We start from the raw sequence: 21,370 nt of genomic DNA, 5'->3' as shown, positions 1-21,370 counted from the left end.
TCACATTTGCTCTTTACGGCGTGCACTTGCCAATTGACGTAGGCTAAACTCTCTGCCTTTTTTCATTGCCACCTTCCATGTTGCTACCCGTGCCCTTCACCTCTGCTCCAGCAGCCTGGAAACGCCATCGATCCGGACCGCGCCAATCAGCCGCCGACGCGCTCCGTCAAAAGCCACGCGCCGTCTTTGGCGAGATAGCTGCTAGCAAAGCCAAGCTTGTTTTTGCCATGGACTCCCAAGACTGTCTGGTTTTTGCCTGAGAGGCACAGAATGGAATCTATTTGTTTACGCCGTCTCACATGTCGAAAGACTGAGACGAGGCAATATGGAAAGTGGAAAACCCCAATATCCTGCCGTCTTGTCGGGAGGCTCGGGCTTCCACCACACCAGCGAGCCCGTTGACTGCCGAGAGCCGATGTTAAGCCCGTTCGCGCAGGACGGGTACCTGCCTGCCTGGCCCTGAGCGGGGGCTGGCCGGCACTGTGCCTTGCAGGGGGGGCTGCATGGTCATGGCCCAGGTGGGTGCGGGATGTAACACACTGCATGATAAACGACGCGCCCTCGGTCCAAAAAGGTCTGTCCGCGACGCCGCCCTGTGTCGGGGAAGCAGATCTGAGAGTGAAGGGCGCTAGCTTCTAAGCACGCAAGACTTTTGTAATACAATTGACAACACGTCTGGGTACAATTTGGAGCAACGCCCTGGTGGGTTACTTTATGATGGTCGATGCTCGCTTTCCCGGACCCAACTCGGAGTTCCTCACGTGCTGTCCGGCGGTCTGGAAAAAGGGGCCAATAGGCCAATAGGTCAATATTGACCCGAGACCTTCGGGGAAACCATTGGACACGAGCCCGCCAGCGAGTAAAACATGGAGTGGATTTTAAAATGACTTCCCTGGAAATAACCTGCAAGGCGCCATGCACAAGAACGCCCACTGCATCCAGAGGCGCAGAGTCGCAACTGCGAATACGACCCGGTCCCGGTTTGGTCGTCCATCCAATTCTGGCTAACTCCCTTGTGTGAAGCTTATACGCAGTAGTTCCGTGAAGAGATATGTTTACCCAAAAACAATACCGCCGACACACTCGGGATGGACCCCTCGCGGTTTTGTTTTGGTATGTCAGGAGGGTCGGCTCAAGTGTAGAAATTCGGCGATGAAGTTGGGTCTCCATGTCCTCCAGTCGCTCCTCGAGTTAGGCAGCAGCTCTGGTCTTGGTCCTCGTGGAATTGCAGTTCCGTCCCCTTTCCTTAAACCTGCCTCTTGGTACTGCTACTATCAGCGGGTGACTGTGAAAAGACATCACAGATGTAATATGGTCCAACTGCATCTTGGTTTAGGGTATCTACGTATATAACTCCCCATCATAAAGACCTTGAGGAGTTTTGACAATGCCTATCTGTTCCAAGATCATACGTCGTTATTTCGCGACGACGAAATACCTGAAAGGCGGCAGCCTGGGTATACACCCTAGGCCCCCCCGCCGCCATCGCCGCCGCCATCGCCACCACTCCCAAACACATCCGAGATGCTCCAAGCCCGGTGTGGTATACTCCCCCGAGGCACAGTGCCAGGAGACGACATCTTTGATCTTCGCGGCCCACCACACATGTTAGCAGACAATCCGCACAGTTACCTATTCCACATATAGCCCGTAGAGGCGGGAAACCAAGAGGTACATGCCGTCACCGAGCCCTCCTACCTCAGCAAATTCCAAGGAATTCTCGACCTCTTAGTGGGAATGGTCTTAGCGTGGATAAACGTTAGCATCTCGTCAGCCCTGACATCGCCGTCGCTGGCCTTGGCGTGGAGGCGCGCGATGCGCTTGTCGACGCCGCTGACCTTGGCGTCGAGTTTTCCGATTTGTTTGATCTTGGCACATTCATCGGCCATCTTGCTTTCAAGGTCGGCAAGCTTGGTTTCGCAGTCGGTGATTCTGGCGTTGAGGCCGGTGGGCTGTCGGCTATCTCTTAGATGTCTCTGGGCGGCAGCCGTCTGAATGGTGCGGTGCGTGCTGGAGGCACGCGTATTATGGCCTTTGTCGATAGAATGGTAGGTAGGCGGGCCATGGCTGATGTTTTGTTATCTTGGCCTGTTCTTGTTGTGATAATCTCGTGATGCTTTGCTGGCAGGAGGTGACTCGTTCATGTTGGTTGACATTATATGGGATACTGGCAGAAGCTTTTCTTTGGTTATCAGCGAAAGTGAAAATCCATTATGGCCAGGCCAGAGGCCAGCCAAAAGACCGAAGGCCAAAGTACCCGGTGGCCGTCACCTGGGTTGCCACCCCTTTTGACCCTCCCGCTCGCAGTCACCCGGCATGCCGGTAGCGTAAAACTAGAAGGGGTATCTCAAGCCTAAGTAAGAATCCCGACCTTAGTAATGCCCAATAATCTTGGTAGCCGAGTCTCCACCCCTTGCACAAATTTCGATGATGCAACTGAAGTGCATCAAGGTACTCGAGCTTTGCCTGTTGGCGGTATCTCTCTTGCTCTTCTGCCTCACGCGTTCCTGGGTCCTTCCGGGAGCCTCCAGGGGGGGTGGCACTGTTCAACAGTAGAGAGTCGAAGTAGGTTATTAGTGCCGTCAGGCAACCCAATCTCGGACCAAGAATCGGTAGAAGACGCACAAAACCCCATGAATTGATCATCGTCCCTCGAGTTCGTCATAACCTATTCAACGGAGAGTCGTGACTTGTTATTCCGCCCGCTATCTGCTATAGCAAACACATCCCCCGAGTAATTACAGAATAGGCACACGTATTATAGGAGATAAGTCGGACTTTAAAACGGATCTCACGTTGATCTCAGGGTCTTTAGTCGCCTTGAGGGAGGGAGGGGCGTTTGCCATATCGCCCGTATCTCAGAAAATGAGGTCTTCCCAGATTTAATTGGGGTTGAGAAGATCCAAAAACAAAATCATTCTGGCGTCCTCGCCCAGGTTATTGAACGTGCTGTCGGACACTATCTCCATGGTTTTATCATAAGCTACCGTAGCGATTTTTGTATCAGCCCCTCCTTTCCATACATTCTGTTTGTCTTCTTTAGTCTCCTATTCTCCCTATCGCAGAAATTACCCATCCACACCATTACGTAAATTTTACGTATCTATCTACCCACGCAGTCCAACACTATTTTCTAATATCTGGAGAGCTGGCGAGATATCTTAAGATATCCTTTAGCAGCTTTTCGGAACCAATAGTTATTAATAGTTATCAGGTAAACAACACCTCTAAACCCTCGAGCGGTATCCCTTGCCAAATACCTTCACTAGACTTGGCTATAACTCCATATTTATTAAGCAAATGCCAACCCTCACGCCCGGAAACGAGGCGAAATTAGTCCTGCAGTACGGTAGTAGTTTGGCCGGGTACACGACCTTCTTATTAATCATTACCAAGCTGAATACTAGTATTATCGTCCTGGTCAACTCCATTAGACTCAGCGACCCAGCGGGCTGGATCCACCAGCTCATCCTCGAGGCTATTATCGAGGCCAAGAAGCCTAACGACTATGTCGCTCTCGCCGAGGAAGCCGCACTCTCATACGCCAGCAGCATCGCCGAGATCCCTACTAATTTGCAGAAGGCGCGCAAAGATATTCCACTACAGCGCCCTCTATCCGACTTTACCGGCCTCTACTGATTTCTAGTTAGCTAGTCTAATCTCGGTAGCTGAGCCCAGACCTTCTCTACATATAGCTACAGGCTCTGAATACCAAGTACAAAATCTCCCTCTTACGGGCCTGGATCGCAAAGAAAAAGAAGTCGAAATCTTAGTACTAATTCCCCCCTAGTAATATTATACTTGTGACGGCAAGGAAATCCCCAGTAGTGGAATTAATGATATCGAAGAGATCTTGCGTATTGGTAAATCGCACGGTCGGGGGATCGCTATCTTTCGTCGACTTAACTGAAGTAAGTATGGTAGACGCCGACGGAACTGCCGATGAAGCCGACATCGACGAAGCCGATACCGACGAAGCCGACACTGACGAAGCCGACACCGACGGAGATATCGTCGACCTCGATATGATTGCCGCCATGGCGAAGCGTTGAAGTTTGAAGTTGGGATCTGTGAGATGCGTGGAGGAAGCCACTGGAGGGGTACGTGCTCATGAAAATGGCAGGGCCACCCTAGCCAAAAATGGCAGCCCGGACAGCGACACAGACACTCAGGGTAGAATGCATTGACAACTGCGATTATCGGCTGCCAGATGCCACCCTTCCAGGAAAAGGGTGAAACGGTGGGCGTATTTATTAGCAAAGCGGGGTTTTGGTCTGATGGGGTTTCCCATGGGCTCGGTGGTGCATGCGGTTTCTCACACAAAATGACTTCTTGAAAAGCGGACAAGGAATGTGGGTGCTGACTTTGAACAAGACTACATTCCAATCCGTACTTGGGATGGATAGTACGGTAGGGCTTGGGGTAAACAAAATCGACCCTGGACTGCCTTTCCAGGGCATTCGGAAGAGGGATACTGCTGTGGGATTTGATATTAGGGGCCTTCGAAGCAAAACCTTCAGGGCGAGCCGCACGGCGTACCTATTGTCTACTACCCTTTTTGGGGGAAGTAAAAGGCTACAGGAAAGAGCTTACTCTGTATGGTTTGCATGCTTCTTGTTTGGTGGCTTCTTGCCTCTGCCAGCATCGCGAATATGTCTCTGGGGTGTTATTCGTCATTCTCCATTTTTTTAATTTGTTACCCCTGAAAAGCACACTTCTACCAGACTTATGTATATGACAATAAATGTGAGTTGTATCTAAGTATCGCCATACTGTGTTTCTCTCAAGTCCCTTTAATGTGAATATGGTGGTTTTTATAAGCCATTGCACTTTGGTGATAGATCTAACTGTGGAAGTCGCTCCTAGAGTAGACGAAATAAAACGTGGTGATGTGTATCAGCGACATGTTCATGGTGGTAAGTCTAACATTGCGATAGTTTAATCCTCGGCGCAGGCAATAGAGCGACAAAATAGACAAAGGCCTATCACCATATTCCGCGAAACAAAACACAACAATACAGTTGTCATTTAAACTGTACTAAGTTATGGCACGACGGTAACTAAAAAAATGATCCCTGATGCTATAACACCTACCTCCTAAGCCTTCTAGATACGGTTCAATATATCATGCCTTGTCCAAGTCGACAACGCATGGATGCTTCCTGGGAGAGAAGGAAAAGAAAGAAGAATAATCCCCCCTTTTCCAGAGTGCGGATCAAGTGGACATCTCAGAGCGATCGCAAAAAACAACCGGGCCAGGTATTAGGCGTACAAACGAGGCGTTGACGGCACAACCATGCACACAGAGAACACGCCCACAAAAAAAAGCCTCCTCTCATGGTCGGGGAAAGTGTAATGACAGTGGCTGAGCACGCAACTGAACCCAACAGGTCGCGATGGACGCAATGCGGTGGAGGGCCGGCCATCGTGGCGTGGATACGAGCAGGATATATGTTTCCGCGCCGCCGTTCGTCTACCTTTAGGTATGCATGCATGGCTAGCCAGCACGCTAGAGCGTCTTACACTAACCACCCTACTAAACACCGGCCTTGCTAGTGTCGTCCCCAGCTTGGATCTACTTTGTTTTTAATTCGAGGTTTCCAGAGGGGTAAAGGGTCTCCCTTTGGAGCTGTGTACCTAACTACATTTTATTATTTTAAATCTTGCATTCCCGCTCCTGTCTTCCTCTCGTGCCCACTCAGCAGCCCAGCAGCCAAGCTGCAAGCCTCGAGAGAGGAGACGAGGATTGATCGAACCATCACTACTTTACTCCGGACCCTGGGGGGAAAAGCAAACACATCGAGGCGAATGCACAAACTAGGAACCACTCCGTAAACCAACCAGACTAGGACACAAGCACGGGATCAAAGCCCCATTCGAACCAAAAATAGAACAGACATAGCTCTGTCGCACAAGACTAAAGCCACCTTGTATCATTTGTTCCTTTTGTACAGCGCATGCGTATACGTGGATACATTGTCGCGAGGAGCGGACTACGAGGGCAGACAGACAGACAGTCAATAGACTAGAACGGCACACAAGCGCGGCGCCTCGCCACCGGGATCCAAATGAACCGGAATATGTACACGAGTCACGAACAACAAACTAACACACACTCACCCCCCAGACTTGTCTCACCTATGGGGCCGGACACAGAAAGACGAAAATGCTGTCAAAGAAGCTACGTACACGCTTAACTGTATTCATTTTGGTGAAGAGCATCATGGATCTGATTGTGGAAGCTGCTCTTTGAGCAGACGAATTTTCTTTTTAGCTACGTACACATGAGCGTCATGACGAGGACAGAGAATAGAGAAGTCCCACTTTCTCTCTTGGAGGTACGTTTGCTTTCTTCCGTCTACTCTAGGAGCGACTTCCACTCTCATTGAGATACGATGATGATGTTGATAGAAACACCACAGCGACTATTGCTGTGTTTGCGCCTGCCCCCCTACCCCTTACCCCTTTATGACCAGAAACTAATATCAACCAACCAACCAACCCACCAACCAACCAATGAGAAATAATGCAACGGAGAATGCCAAAGACTCCGCAAAATTTTAGTACTTTCTCAGCCGAAAAGCCGCTTCCCAGGTAGGTAGATATAACACGCTGAAAAAGTAAGAAAAATAAAAATAAAATCATGCGTAACTCATTCATTCCCCGTCTCCTTGATAGTTACCGCTCGATCCAAATTATACTGTGGGCCTGTTCGCCCCCCTTGGCGCTGGTGTCGTTCAGGTCATTACTGCCCTTAGCATTGCTAGTTCGCAGCGCTGTTCTCTATTAGTTGGGAGAAGTGGCTAGCGAGAGACGGAAAGAAAGCATATAGAAAATAGACAATGAGTGAAATGGGAGAGTGAGTGTCAAAAAGGAAACGAAAAAGAAAACGCCGCAGCCCCCGTGCGAAAAAACAGTCAATAAAGCATAAACACATGACGGCATTATCGGTTTTGTCATCTCTTATACAGCCGCAACTGGTGCGTGCGGTCAAACGCACCGATCCTCGCGGATGACAAGGGCCCCAGCGATGGCTGCAGCTGCGGTGGCGATGGCGGCTGCATCCTGGGCTGCTTCCCTGGAGGGACACCAGCGACTCGGCGACGGCCGCTCGCGGCAGACGCCGCATTCTGCGAAGTCGGCTGCCCCCGCTTCGCCGACGGCACCCCCGGTCTCTTCTTGCCGGCCCCAATGTTGAATGTAGCGGATACCAATTCTGCGAGCTTCAGGACGGCGGCTAGGACAAGCACGAACGGCAGCAAAGCCAACTCGAAGAAGAAAGAGCCGAGTGCGCGGAGGGATGGCCAGAGCCGAAAGTTATGCTGGAGGCGGTTGTTTGTGCGTTGTGAGACGGCAGCGGCGAGCGCAATGGCGTCGTTGACGCGGGCATTGACCGCGATGAGACGTGCCTCGGTAGTCGACGACAGCACCGACGACTTCTTCTCGTAGCGCCGCACCGCGCGGTTCAGCGCCTCGAGCTCGGGCTCAATAGAGTTGCGCACGTCGCGCGCGATTCTGGCCTCTTGCTGCTTGTTGTCACTGGGCTTGCTCTGGTGCGGCTGCGGCTGGACATCGCCGCCGGTGCCGTTGACAAGCGGACACGGCATTTCGGGTGCTCTAGCTACTGCTGCCGCCTCGAGTCTGGCCTGCGTCGCCTCCAGCTCGTCGAGCCGCTTGACTAGGTCCTGCACCTGCGCCGGAGTAACCATTTCCTGCCGGTACGGGTTGGACTGCACGACCCTCTGCAAGTGCAGGGTGCGGCCCTGGACGAGCTTGATGGTGTGCGAGAGGGGCACGACCTCGGCGGCTAGGATGAATATGGTGAGGTTGTAGTTCGAGACCAGCCCCTCTGATGGTCGGCTGAGCTGGTTCCGTATAGCATGCAGTATCCATGCGCCCACGACAGGCGAGGCAAAGCAAAGGAGCAGCGCGGCAACTTCGTGAATGTAGAGCTCATTCAAAGCTTTTCGGGCTAGAGCCGCGCCACGGGAAACATCTGCATTGCCGTCTCTGCTACTTTCCATACGAGTGGCAGTATCAGGGGACGCCCCCTGGTCCTCGAGTACGCCGTTCAGCTTTGCTGGACTTGGTGGTGGGGACAGGTCGCCGGCTTTCTCGTTGTCACCGTCGTCCTCGAGTGCCATCCCCATGACCGTCTCCTCCCTGACCCGGATTTCTTGGGCCGATTTGTACCAGGCCCTGTGCGCAGCATTGGGGGATAATTAATAAAAACAAAACTTATAGACGCACGGCCGGGCAAGCACTTACCAAGGTTGTGTCACAGACCAGTTAAGGAAGACGGCGGCCAAGCCCAACAGCATGATATCAGTAATAACGGCGCTGCCATTCTTGAAGAAGACGCCGCCGACGGCAGGCAGCAGAGCAAAGACGAGGGGGAGCGACGACGACCACGACATGACGCGGTCGTCGGAGCCCATGCCGCCTGGGTTGAGGATGTCGTCATGCAAGTTCCGTCTGGCCTCGGTCAGGCTGAGGTCCGAGAAGGTTGAGCTGCGGCGGCGGAGGTCGCCGAGCTGGGGATTTTGGGGGTCGGAACCGAAGTTGCCCGAGGTTGGACGGCGGCGAGCAAAGACGCCCTCGTCGACGGATATGGTTGTGCGGCGCGGGAGATGGGGACTTGGTCCGGGTCCGGGGGATTCGGGCGCAGTGGCAGTGGCAGGGGCAGGGGTGGATGTTGATGTTGATGCAGATGCAGGAGAGGGCGGCTCCGTCGACTTGGCGGCTCGGCGGGCGACTGGACCGGGAGAGCCGACGCCGACGCCGCTGCCGACGCCACCGCCATTGGCTAGCGGGCGTGGTGACGAGTTCATCGTCACTGCCGCGGCAAACCAGAAGCAAAAGCACTATAAGGTACGTACCGTAATCGGCGCAATGCTACCCGAAACTAGTATCCGACAGAGCAGAACCTCGAGACCAGATGGAAAAGAGGAAAAAAGACCGCACGTCGATCGATTGGAGGTTGAAGGTATGGGAGGCAGGTAGGGTAGTGGTGGCACGGCTGAGACCTGACGCGGTGCAAGCCAGTGGAGGGCAAGGCAAGGCGCGCCCAGCCGCCGTAAACCGCGGGGGGCAGGGATGCCCAGGGTACCCACAGCAAGGCAAACAGCCCGGGCAGTGAGGGGAGGTGGAGGTCAAGAGGCACACCCGCCTGCGGCCCCGGTGACTGTGACGTAACCGACTCCAATCTTGCCCGTGTTTTCTGCGCCGGACATTACTTTAGTCTGCCTTAGTCTCGATGAAGGCTTGCCGTTTTTCCCATAATCGTTGATTCGTAAACTGTATCAGCAGCGGCGTAAATCTAGGTTGTTTATGGGAAACCCCTTTCTTACCGGGCGAGGATCAAGCAACTTCCCCCTGTCCGTGTACGGAACACGCAGAATATCAGTCAGCCAGGGTCTATGGGTTGGTGTGGGAAGATGTGGAATGTGTTCATGTCCGGGCCCCGAAGATTTTGAGCCACTCTCTCCCACACGGCAATCATCATCATATTGGAGCATGCACATAGGTAGGTGTGTGTGAGTGACGTAGACACTATCATTGGTTAAACAAGGCAAAAAAAAGAAATCAAAACTAAGAGTCAGAATGCAATTGACAACAGAAAGACGAAGTAAGAGACCGGCAGAAAATAATCAATCAATCCGCTAAGGTGGGAACCTTCAACTTGAAAGAGATGGCTGCCAGCCACATCCCGGCTGCTCCACAGACAAGGAATGCTGCAGCTGCCAGGGCGAACGAGCCGTTGGGTCAGGCACCCGGCTTGCCTGTCGCGTGGTGCGCTCCACCTTCATTACCATACCTAAATAACGGGCCTCCTTCCGTTGTCAACTGTCAGGCGAGGTGGATTGTGAGACGACGACATTGAAAGCAGGAACTAGGAACATCTCATCTCCGGTCGACGAGAAGTCTTCCAGAAGCTGCCAAGGGGAACCCTTGAGCAGAGCCGTGACGCTTATCAGAGAGGCCGCACTCTGGGCAGCACCTGACCAGGGCCAATGGCCCCTATAAGATTGAATGCGATAATCACGTTCATGCTGCTCCTGGGCACAGACTCACCCGGCTCGAAATACCTAGCGGGCAGGCCTGAGGTTAGACCATGCAGTCCTTTTCTGCTTCTGCCAAGCGAGACCTTGAAAGGCGACACATCGAGCCGTCCCGTGCAACCGTGTACTGCGCCTATCTGCCTATAGATCGAGGAGAGGCAGGCAAAACGGCCGACATGTGCCTCGTCAGCGCTGGCGAGACCCCCAACTGCCAGCCAATCGCTTTGCCGAGCGTCCCAGTTGTAACCATCAACACTCGGGTTGCGCCACCCATCCCGTCGCGGGCGCTGACGAGATGGACGTATCGCTGATCCTGGCAGCCTTGAGATGCAAAATCTTTGGCCCCCTGGGCGACTCTTGGGGGCGCCGGGGAGGGGGGGCTGGAGCCTAGTAACCAACGTCCCGGTTGGCAATGGGAAAATGTCGTAATGGGCAGCGGGCCAAGGGGATGGACGGCCTTGGTATATTAGCCTGTCCTCGCACCAGGCGAAGAAATCTGGCCAAAGACGCCAAGCGTTGAAGAGTTGTGCATGAACTTCTTCAAGTTCCAGAATATACGACGAAAGTGCAGCACAGCGCCCGACCCGCCAGGCCGATCGTTTCTCGACCCGCTCTCCAAGTCCCGTCTCCAAGTCACTCTTCTTCAGGCCCACAAACTTTCACATCTGCAGACAGTCCCTCGGTACCGGCGCGAAGACGAAGAGCAATCTACGGCCAGCAAGGCAGTTTGGGCACTGGAAAAGGGTCGGTTCGGGATTTTGGCTGGTTGACCTCAACCGGAGAGGGGCTAGGGCATGGTTGATGGACTGTCTGTTCTTGGGAATCCCTCATTCGGCTTTGAAAATTTGTGCGCTTCTACGCTAGAGTCTTGGACCCCCCTGCTGCAACGGTGCAGCTGGCGGACAGTTGGCAGATGCGGCTGCCCCTGGACTCCACCTGCCAGCCTCTGGTCCTGGGTCTCGAGAAGGAGCTTTTGGGTGTCGTGGTTCCATTTGGTCGACAGAAGCAGGAACAGGAGCAGCAGCAGGAGCAGGATCAACAGGAGCAGGAGCAGCTGGACCCCTTAACACACCACTACCGGCACCAATTGACTGCGTCCTCGCCTCGCGCCCGCCTGCCTCGCCGCTGCCGCTGCCGCCGTTGCTGTAGGGAGATCGGCAGCCACCCACCGTCGCCACAGGGGAGGCGGACGATTTCAGCCCACATCTCGGCGCAATCGGGGCAGCTGCAACTGGGGCAATTGACTGGAACAAGGTACAGGTTGTGCAACCTGCGCGACAGAGCGGAGAGGGCTCGGTGGGCACGGAGACTCCTGCAGCGACTCGCGGATCGCCTGCGTTGGCTGCACCATTCGAGACACGCGGGCGGACTGCATAATAAGGCCAATTATTACCGCTGCCCGGGCCATTTTATTTTTACTCACCGCAGTCCCGAGGAGGTCGTGGTCGTCTCGGCGGCCGCCCCAACCCAACGCTCGTCCCCACGGCTTCCACAACGGCACCGCCAGCACCCCCTCCGAATCCACCAACGCAGACTGCCGCCGTAAATGCAAATGCATCGGCTAGCCGCCAATTCCCGTCCCCGCCGCTGTCCTCGCCATCGCCATCGCCATCGCCCTCCCCATCCCAGCAGCCCGCATCGTCCTTCACCTTCACCCCGACCCCGACTCTCCCGTTCCCGCTGCCAGTAGCCGCTGCCGCCCCCGCCCGCGAGCCGCGTAGAAACAGCCTGCTGCGAAGGGGCTTCGGTAACCCCCCAGATTCGTTTCTGCAGTCGCCCTTTCGCACGCGAGGCGCTGCTGCCTCATTCAACGCCGGTCCCTTCCAATCACCCTTGCGGCGCCTCTCTGCTGCTCGCCTGTGGAACCCGGCCAATTCGACTCCGCGAACTCCACCCTCTGCCTCTACCGCATCCTCACAAGCGCCAGCCCGCAGGAGACGTCGTCCCTCCACGCCGCCTCCGCCGCCCGTCCCGCTCTCGCACTCTGCCGTCGGCGCTGTCAGCGGCCCCGCCGACTCCGACCCCGTTGGCTCGGGTGCCGGTGATTACCCGCTGCTGACCATCCCCGAGCAGCGTCAGAACCGCCACTCCATCTCGAACCGGGCCAGTCTCCAGATCGAGCGTAGTGCGGGGGGCGAACAACGAATTAGCCTCCCGCCCTCTGTCCGCCATTCGTACGACGAAAAACGCACGAGCATCACCCCCTCACCCGTCGAAGAGCCGAAGAAGACGCAGCTACCTGTGGCCCAGAAGTGGCCTAAGACGAGGACACCAGACACTGAGGACCAGCAGGTTTCAGTTGGTATCACCTTTGAGCCTGCGTCTCCAGAACGACCAAAGGTCGACAAGGGGAAGGGAAAGGAAGTCATGGCGCCTTCAGAAGACGTGAGCGGCCACGATAGGGCGGGCTTCTCACAGGACTTGGAGCGCGGCCCAGACCTCACCAACCAGCGTCACTCGACGGCCTCGCGCATCTCGGGCATTGGATCGGCCATCTCGTCAAGCAACTCGTCAATCATGGGGGACCCAGACCAGCAAGCCGACGGAGGCGAAGACTGGGGCCCCCAGCACCCGTGCTACCCCCATCTAAACCCGCACGTCCCCGTCGACTCGCCCGAATACGCGACTACGCGCATCATCCGGATCCGCCGCGACTGGCTGCTGGAGGGCGACCTGGCGCCGACCTTCTCCAACCTGTACCCCGAGATTCTCGACCCGGCCGGGGTGACGGAGCAAGAGTTCCGCCGCGTCATCGAGAAGCTCAACAGCGAGCTCGTGCCCATCTTCAGCCCCTACAACTGGCGGAACATCCTGGACGGCATGCTGGGCCTGGCCACGGGCTGGCTCTGGGAGGACTTTGGCCTCACGGGCGCCAAGGCGAGTCTCCGGAAGGTCGAGAAGTGGATCGAGCAGTGGAACCTCGAGATGGAGAAGACGTATGGCGCTGACGAAGGCGCCGTGCCGCCCAAGATTATACCGCTGCGGAGGACCGGCTACATGGCGGTCAGTGATGCCTGGTTCTTTAAGTATTTTATTCCACATTTGCTAACCCCACGGCAGCTTGATATCCAGATTCCCGATCCCGAGATCGCGCCCGCCCCGCCGAGCACGCCAGGCGCCTCACGGTCGGGCATGCCCGCGGAGCCTGCTGCGGCCATAACGGCGTGATTTTTTTCTTCATATTCCACCTTGTGCTATCCTCTTTTTTACCTCTTACAATGTTTTTTTTTAATCGGTCTTGCTGCCACGACACGTCTGATGATGAATTCGCACACACAGTCTTGTCTCGCTGTCTTACATTTTACATATCCCCATATACATTGAACACATCACACAACACACACATACCCCCCCATGTATCCCGCCTCACCGCCGGGGTTACTTGTTGTTTTCACATTAGCACACAGCCCTCTCTAGGGTTTTATATACCACGGCATGAGCATGGCGTTGTTTTGGTATTATTAGTGCCGTTTCTCGCTGGAGCCGCGATGAGAGGGAGAGAGGGAGAAGAATGGCTCGGGCTTTTCATTATTTTGCCAGCTGGCGTCTCGCGACCGGGCACCCATCCGGCCCAGGAGAGCGTGGATTTTTTCGTCTTCTCTTTTCGCATTTTGTTGACTTGGCTTACTTTCCGCCGTTGCGTTGCGCGGGTCAGAAGAGGAGAGAAAAGTATGGAAAGGGAAAACTACATAGAGATGTGTTTTCTTGCGAATCCGTAGAAAAGTGGAAAGGGTTGGTTGGGTGACTACCCAGGTTGGCTAGCTTAGAGGGAAGGGGTGTTGTTCTCTTATCTATCTATACATATCTATACTATACCTATATATTAAACCTTTTCTCGGCAACGGTTGAACGTTCTCAGTCCAGTGTATCGTGAGGTTTGCTTTGGACGCTCGGGCTCAGGGCTGCTGTCTGTCAATCTTTCTGTCCCACTAGAGATCGGAACTTTTGCTAGGCCTTCCCGCCACCTGTGTAACTGAACCGCTTGTTGGACAGCCGCATGGGGGTAGATATTATGAGTCATGTCGTGTCATGTCATATACAGGGGGACGATGTGAGTTGCGCAGACACCCACAACCCTAGAAGAACAGAAGAAGAAAAAAGGAGCTTAAGCGGTGGATGGTTTGATGAAAATACCCGGATGGCCCAAGTTAGGAGTGATATAGGGCCGTAGGAAGAAGCGAAGCTTTCGAAAGTAAAAAAGATATTAAAAAAAGAAAAAAAGAGAAAAAAAAGAAAGAAAGTATAGTAAGATAATTAATATTCGGCTCAAATAGGCTGAATTTGAGCTTCTTGCTTCTTTTCCCTAATACGTAAGGTCGATCCCGATAATAACCTGGGTTAACCCATATGAACCTAGGATAGCGTAGAGTGGGTTCATAAAGGACTGCGTGGCTGCGAAGTGGATGGACGAATGGATGGATAGATGCTTTATTGAAGTTTTTTTCCTACTGTTATATATGCGTGTATGATCCACCAGAGAGAGGATACAGAGGAGTGACTCATACGCAGACTCTCCCTCTCGAATAATGCCACGACAGCCCGGTTCCAAAGTTTGATGTGTTGAAACATGAAATTATATCCCTTTTCCCTTTCCCCCTACTTTTCCAATCCAAGACTCAGTCCTTGCTGGTAGACGCAAAACATGCTCGCTCGCTTCCCAGACCAACACCAACCCTACGCCTCTGATGAATGCATCCCCCGTCCAACTCTCTCGTTCTCTGTCTCCGCCCTGCCGCGTTGAGATATCCAGAAAGCCAGGAATTTAGATCCCGTGATGCGTAGGTACTTGTCTATGTACATGTAAAAGAAATAGCAAAGAAAAGAAAGGAAATTGCACGCTCCGCCCCCATCCTTTCGTAACCAAACAAACATAAAAAAAAAACTGACACACTCACTCGACGAGCATGTCGGGCGGGGTGCCGTGCTTGGCCCACTCGCGCAGGACGTTTTTCTTGATCTTGCCGGTGCTCGTCTTAGGCAGCTCGCGGACGATCTCGACCTCGCGGGGCACCATGAAGCTAGAGATGGCGCTCTGGTGGCGGGCCCAGTCGATGACGCGCTGTGGCAGCAGCGCGTCGCCGCCCTCTTGCTTCTGCTTGGCCTTCTTGACCGTCAGGTAGGCCTTGGGACGCTCGCCCCAGTGCGAGTCAGGCACCGCCACGACGCCGGCCTCGAGCACGTCGGGGTGCTCGACCAGCATGCTCTCGAGGGCGACGGAGCTGATGTTTTCGCCACCTGCGAGTTTCTTGGGTCAGTTTTGTGTGTCTGATGCTGTTTCAGATAACAATGACTGGCTTACCAGAAATGATGATGTCCTTGGCGCGGTCCTGGATCTGGATGCTGCCGTCGGGGTGGTGCACGGCTAGGTCGCCCGAGTGCAGGGCACCCCCGGCAAACAGCTTGCGGGTGGCCTCGGGGTCCTTGTAGTAGCCCTTGGCGCAGATGTTGCCGGTGAAGACGATCTCGCCAATCTCCTTGCCGTCGCGGGCCACGTCGACGAGCACGCCCTCAGGCAGGTCGGGCTTGATGATGCGCGCGGGCAGGCTCGTGACGAAGCCGTGGCCCTGGCGCGCCATCTTGGCAAACCTCTCGTGTCGAGGCAGCGACTCCCACTCGGGCAGCACGTATCCACGCGTGATGGGACCGTAGGTCTCCGTCAGCCCGTACACGTGGACGGGGATCAGGTTCAGATCCATCATCTGCTCGAAGAGGTGTGCCGTGGGCGGGCTGGCGGCCACCGTGACGCGCACGGGCTGCGGCAGCGGCGAGGCCTCGGCTGCCGCGCACAGCAGCGTGTTGACAGTCGGCGCCGCGTTGAAGTGCGTGATGCCCTCATCCTTGAGCAGCTTCCAAATCAGCGGGTAGTCGATCTTGCGCAGGCAGACGTGGATGCCACGTACAGCGCAGACAGCCCAGGGGAATGTCCACCCCACAGCGTGAAACCTGAAGCCGCCAAATGATTAGCAGACAGTGTCAGGGGTAAGCAGAACAAGACCGACGTACATGGGAAGCGTCCAGAGGTACTTACACCTCCCGTTGGGGAGGTTCAGCCCTGACTCGACCACGTTGGCTAGGGTGGCGAGGTAGGCGCCACGGTGGGTGTACACGACGCCCTTGGGCTTGCTCGTGGTGCCCGAGGTGAAGGGGATGGCAATCATGTCGTCCTCGTTGGCAACTGTTTGTGATTGCAGATCTGCCCAGCCCTTGCTGCCAGTCTCTCGGTCCAGGACGAGGCCCTCGAGCACGGCATCATCAAAGGGACCGGATAGCACACCCTCGGTGGCGTCCGTGTCCTTTGCGTGTGTCAGTTGTTATCTTTGACTATGACTGGTACCACATTGGACGGAAGAGCGAAAAGGGGGCAAAAACGGGAAAAAAAGAGGGCAAAAAACACGTACGGTATCGACAATGACGGGGATACTGGGGTGGTCCTTCAGGTATGCATCGAGCAAGCCCTTGTACTCGGCGTCGGCGATGATGCAGTCGACCTCGGCAAAGTCAAAGATGTAGGCAATGTCTTCAGGCTTGAGGCGGATGTTGGCCGGGACGATGACGCCGCCGGCGGCCACTATGCCGTAGACGGACTCGAGGAAGGCGGGCGTGTTTGGGGCGAGCAGGCCGACGCGCGAGTACTTGTTCCTGCGCAGGAAGTAGGCGAGGCCGCGGGCGCGGTCGGCCAGCTCCATGTAGGAGCGGCGCAGGACCTTGCCGTTGGCCGTGACATGGTAGACGGCCTCGGCGTTGGGCTCGATGGCGGCGGCCCGCTCAAGGAAGAAGGTCGGCGAGAGCTGGGAAAGGTGGTGCGGCAGTTGTGACGGCTGCTGGTGGCCCATGAGGTGGCCCAGCACGTTCCTCAGCCTCGACGATGCCCTAGACATGGCGGCGTGTGAAAAGAGGCGAGCGCTTGTTTTCCAGGCCAGATGCTGCCGAGCAGGAGGGCGAGGGCGAAGAGAGGGAGAGGGCGAAGAGAGGGAGAGGGCGAAGAGAGGGAGAGGGCGAAGAGAGGGAGAGGGCGAAGAGAGGGAGAGGGCGAAGAGAGGAAGAGGGCGAAGAGAGGGAGAGGGCGAAGAGAGGGAGAGGGCGAAGAGAGGGAGAGGGCGAAGAGAGGGAGAGGGCGAAGAGAGGGAGAGGGAGAGGGCAAACAGCGCGTCACCAGTGATGCCGATGGCGGTGCCGATGATGATAATAATGGCAATGATGATGGTGATGTGGTTGCCAGCCACCGTCGTCCTCTGTCTCCCTCACACTGCCGTTCAATGCAGCGGCTGGCGAGATAGCCGAGCCTGTCAATGGATCCGCGATGCACGGTGCGGGATGTGAGATGATGCGCAGCTGCACAAGCCGAGCGAAGTTGTCTTGGACCAGGAATTGTACTGGCGGCCCGACCTTTGCCCCAAAAAGGTGCGGGAGAGACAATGATTGGACAGCAAATACCGTACCTACGAATACCTAACAACAATGCAAGACTTGGAGAGAGAGAGAGAGAGAATGTGTGTGTGTGTTAGAGATGGCAAGAGCAAGAAGAAGAGATGCGAAAATAAAAGGGGAAGAGAAGAGACATTCTAGTTCTACTTTAGTTCTAAAGTGGTCCCAGACCAAAATACAGCTTCCAGTTGTCCGGGCTCCATCTCCATCCTCTCCAACTTCCTCGGAACTTGCCCATCCAAGACGAGCGAGACAGGGTGCAGATCCAAATACTGCCCTGCCTTGCCTGGCTTTATAGGTGCCCATGTCCGGCTCCAGCGCGGTTTCCCCGACTCAGGCCTGTGACAGTGGTAACGCCCCGCCAACGTCTGCGGGGAAGCGAGTGGACCACTGGAGGCGGGGAGTGCTCCGTTTCACCCGCTTCCGGTTCACCGACGAAAGCCGATGGACTTGCCGGTGTAGACGCGAAGGCCGACCAAAACAAGCAAAAAGGAGAAGTGTTTGGCCATTGTGTTCCAAGCGGACATTTCTTCCCTACTTATCGTCATCTGGTTCGGGTATGCATATAAATACGTCCATGGCTACAAACCAATCCCAAGATCATGGACGTCTACTCTATTTCTCGGCGAGCCCCCGAGGGAGCAGAGAAGACCTAGCGATGAAACAGCCCGAAAATACCGAATCAGTTTTTTGTTTATTTAACAAGCCCCTAAGTCTTGTGGTTTCTTGGTACGGAGTAAGCCCCAGACAAAAAGGGGCAAAGGCACAAACAGCGCCGCTCCACACCACGTCTCCTCACCCCCGTTTCCGTCTCGTATCTTTCTGGGGATAGCTTTCAAGACGCGGCTGGGCCGGCATGGGCGAAAATTGCTTAAAATGACTAGCTTCCATACCAAGGTCGGCATGGGCTGAAGAACATAAAAAGCATGAACTCTACCTTAGGTGCTTGCTAAAGCGATACATATCCCTCTTACCAGAAAACAAACCGTAAAGAGGCGTGGCCGCCAGGGCTTCCGAGCCTACCTATAAAACCACGGGCCTTTCGTGGCCTGCTACATGACTGGATATGCCTGCCGTAGAGCGAGATATGCCTGCCGCAGGACCAGGTATGCCTCCTAGGCATGTATGCTATAGAGTTGGGCATGATCGACAGGCATTTACCTTGAGACGTCAAACATTACCTTCGAAAGTCACACACAAAAGAAAACGAAATGCCTGCCAACGTACTACCACTAGAAGTTATACCGCCCCACCCCGTGCTGCACGCCCTCGGTTGCTAGGATGTGCTCCTCGAGTAGCTCGCCCCGGAGGCTGTGGGCCTCGCCGATCCCTATCGGCCACTCGTCGACTAGGTCGACGATCTGATCGACCACTTCCTGGGGCAGGCCGTGGCGGGACCAGTCGATCTTGGCGGGACCGGCGGCCGCCCACCAGTCGTGCTGCTGGGGCGGGACGTTGTGCGTCGAACAGACCCGGTAGTGGGGGTCGACGAGATGGAGAGCAAGAAAGCGGCGGCGCCCGGGCCTCGACGGGTCGAGCAGTGCACACGGTTCTATCTTGTGCTGCAGCACGTTGGGATAGGCGAGGAGGCGGCCGTCCGCCATGGCGATGGTGCCGAGCTCCTGCAGCGCCTTGCCACCACCAGCGCGCCTGCGGCCGAGGTCCCTAGGATCGAGGCCGTAGATATGTGCAAGCGTATCGAAGCGCCCACTCTCGTAGTGGTGCTTGGATGAATCGAGGCTGGCCTCGACGCGGAAGGACAGGGCGCCTGACAGCTGAGTCACGTTGACGCTGTCAAAGTAGACCATGCTCGTGGCGACAATGTGCTCGTTTAGCAAACCGTCAAGGTGCCAGTCGTGAATGTTGGCGTCCTCGTCTTCATGTGGGCGTCCTCGGGTCAGTTCTATGCTTCCCATGCGCAGAATCACCTGGAACCCCCCCGGAAAGCTATCTTGGAGGGAGACGTTGTAAAGCTCATGATCTGGCTCTGGGGTCATGACGCCACCTCGGATGCGTGTTTCCCTTTTAGGAACAATAGCTGTACCGGCCTTGCCTTGTTTCCACTCCTGGTACGTAAAAGAGATTCCTGGCTCGGGTAGCAGCCAGTGCCTCAAGCCAAATCTCGAGGCCTGCCGGAATCGTAAGCTGTCCGGCCCGAATGTTTGAGATGGTGGGACCCAGGCTGTGGGCAGATAGGCTAGCACCTCTGGACGGTTGAAGAAAAGATCCAGGTGCAAATATTCCCGGACTGCCGGAATGAAAGTGTCATGGAGTGCCTTGTTACCTCGTGCCCGTGAGCAAATGTCTTCCACTTCATTTGGCGTAAGAGGGGACCAGAGGACACCATAAGTTTTAATGCGCGGCGGCAAGCGTCCAGGCCCGCAGTGAACAAGGACCTGGTTCCAAGGCTCGATGGATAAGGATACGAGCTTCTCAATGGTTTCGTAAAGGGACTTGTGGGATACCGGGTGTAGGTTGTTAATGTACGATCCGATGGCGACGTTAGGGGCGAGGCTTGTGGAAGCCGTCTTCATCACCTCATCGAAGCTAACTTCAAACGGTAGCCACTGAAACCGGCGCGAAAACCAGGGACTTCCGACCTCAATTCCGCGAACAAGTGCGAAGCGCAGCGACCTGTTCAAGGGCGGGGGCATGGGGTAGCGGTGGTGCTGCAGAGCCGGCGCTGTGCTCACTTGGCCGCTCGCGGCAAACATGCGGTGGCCAGTGTAGCCTCCGTCGGCGAGAACAAGACTCCGCCCATACACCAAGGGGAAAAGGCTGGGGTCTACGATGTCTTGTCTTTGTTGGTGGTTGTAGTTGGGGGCATCGGGTAGGTCTTCGCCATCATTACCACCATTGCTGCTCCCCTCGACATGGAGCGGAGCGGCCCGCGTTTGAAGCTCCTCTAGCAGGCCAGTAGGTATGGTGGACTTGCAGACGCCAGCAGCCGAGTCAAGAGCGGTGACACAGTTGGTCTGAGCGAAGGCGTGGGCCTTGTCCCGCAGCTCGGAAATACACCACTCCCAGGCCAGGCGGCTAATGTCATGATCAGGCCACGGCCCGATGGTGGTCTCGGTCCTCGCCCACTCGGCCACGACGCGCTCGTCAAAGACATGCGTGTGCCAGTCCGGCTTGTCGGTGATGGCGTTCATGAGCCGCAGCATGGCGACCTCGCACGCCAGCAGCCGCGGTTGGGACCAGTCGAGGACGCCATGGGCAAAGCGCTCGCGCGGAGTCCGCTCCACAGTGACGGGGAAGTTCACAAAGCCAGGAACTCGGAGAGGGCCCTGGCCGCTGTTGTCAAATACAAGGCCGGCCAATCCATTGCCGTGTGTTTCCATATAGTGCGGGACTGGATGCATTAATACCTTTTTTTTTCTTCCTGTTTTCTGTTCCCAGTCTTCTTCTGACTGTGACCGTGACTGTAACTGTGTTAGTGGATGAGTGGCAAGGTACTGGGCAGTTACCTAATTTCTACAGCAACAGCGCATATTTCCGAGCAAATACTTGGCTCGCGTTTTTGCTTCAGAAATAGAAGGAGAGAAAGAGGAAGTGCAGCTTTATTAGAGACTGATTCAAGTTGTGGTTCGGCTGATGCGAGTCACCCCCTATAGGTTGTCGTCAGCTGCCCCTTCCCATTCAGCGTCAGCTCCACACCGCACTGCACACCGCCTTTACCTGTTAGGAAGCAGGGTCAGCAGCTAGGCATTTCGCCGCGAAAGAGCTAGCCCCACTTTGAACGCGAATGAAATAAAAATTTCCGAGCTAGCTCCTCTCTTCCTCCTCTTTTTTGTTGCGTGAAGCCTCGTCCTCTTCAACGCTGCGTTTCTATGCTACACACGGAGAGACTGCGCGAGCAGCCTCTCATTTTCCTGGCATATGAG

General features: G+C 55.3%; 7 protein-coding genes across 7 annotated transcripts; 2 read left to right on the top strand and 5 right to left on the bottom strand.

The window, feature by feature from the left end:
* Positions 1-1,313: 1,313 nt before the first annotated feature.
* On the bottom strand, positions 1,314-3,036 carry B0T26DRAFT_871059 (uncharacterized protein). Its single transcript, XM_060447916.1, has 3 exons — positions 2,796-3,036; positions 1,699-1,991; positions 1,314-1,587 (listed from the first exon to the last, which is right to left on the bottom strand). Exons 1-3 carry the CDS (start codon positions 2,844-2,846, stop codon positions 1,467-1,469), a joined length of 465 nt encoding a protein of 154 aa, XP_060299057.1. The 5' UTR covers positions 2,847-3,036; the 3' UTR covers positions 1,314-1,466.
* A 264-nt stretch (positions 3,037-3,300) lies between these two features.
* Positions 3,301-3,639, top strand: B0T26DRAFT_750441 (uncharacterized protein; the record flags this gene model as incomplete). The annotated part of the gene is made up of 1 exon (XM_060445222.1): positions 3,301-3,639. One exon carries the CDS (start codon positions 3,301-3,303, stop codon positions 3,637-3,639), a length of 339 nt encoding a protein of 112 aa, XP_060299056.1.
* On the bottom strand, positions 3,434-4,008 carry B0T26DRAFT_705516 (uncharacterized protein). Its single transcript, XM_060441754.1, has one exon. It carries the CDS (start codon positions 3,953-3,955, stop codon positions 3,776-3,778), a length of 180 nt encoding a protein of 59 aa, XP_060299055.1. The 5' UTR covers positions 3,956-4,008; the 3' UTR covers positions 3,434-3,775.
* Positions 4,009-6,956: 2,948 nt separating this feature from the next.
* Positions 6,957-8,831, bottom strand: B0T26DRAFT_644599 (uncharacterized protein; the record flags this gene model as incomplete). The annotated part of the gene is made up of 3 exons (XM_060437643.1): positions 6,957-7,565; positions 7,626-8,199; positions 8,269-8,831. The coding sequence occupies 3 exons, from the start codon at positions 8,829-8,831 to the stop codon at positions 6,957-6,959; spliced, it is 1,746 nt and encodes a 581-aa protein (XP_060299054.1).
* Positions 8,832-10,974: 2,143 nt separating this feature from the next.
* Positions 10,975-13,229, top strand: B0T26DRAFT_750439 (Golgin subfamily A member 7/ERF4 family-domain-containing protein; the record flags this gene model as incomplete). The annotated part of the gene is made up of 4 exons (XM_060445221.1): positions 10,975-11,206; positions 11,242-11,315; positions 11,490-13,064; positions 13,122-13,229. The coding sequence occupies 4 exons, from the start codon at positions 10,975-10,977 to the stop codon at positions 13,227-13,229; spliced, it is 1,989 nt and encodes a 662-aa protein (XP_060299053.1).
* A 1,723-nt stretch (positions 13,230-14,952) lies between these two features.
* B0T26DRAFT_640945 (uncharacterized protein) lies at positions 14,953-16,939 on the bottom strand (the record flags this gene model as incomplete). Its single annotated transcript, XM_060437282.1, has 4 exons — positions 14,953-15,296; positions 15,361-16,004; positions 16,065-16,354; positions 16,460-16,939. 4 exons carry the CDS (start codon positions 16,937-16,939, stop codon positions 14,953-14,955), a joined length of 1,758 nt encoding a protein of 585 aa, XP_060299052.1.
* A 1,779-nt stretch (positions 16,940-18,718) lies between these two features.
* B0T26DRAFT_640862 (uncharacterized protein) lies at positions 18,719-20,827 on the bottom strand (the record flags this gene model as incomplete). The annotated part of the gene is made up of 1 exon (XM_060437276.1): positions 18,719-20,827. One exon carries the CDS (start codon positions 20,825-20,827, stop codon positions 18,719-18,721), a length of 2,109 nt encoding a protein of 702 aa, XP_060299051.1.
* Positions 20,828-21,370: the final 543 nt, after the last annotated feature.

This window comes from Lasiosphaeria miniovina (genome assembly GCF_030549165.1).
Source record: "Lasiosphaeria miniovina strain SMH2392-1A chromosome Unknown B0T26scaffold_3, whole genome shotgun sequence".
NCBI lineage: Eukaryota > Fungi > Ascomycota > Sordariomycetes > Sordariales > Lasiosphaeriaceae > Lasiosphaeria > Lasiosphaeria miniovina.
This window is presented reverse-complemented; position numbering and strand designations above follow the sequence as displayed.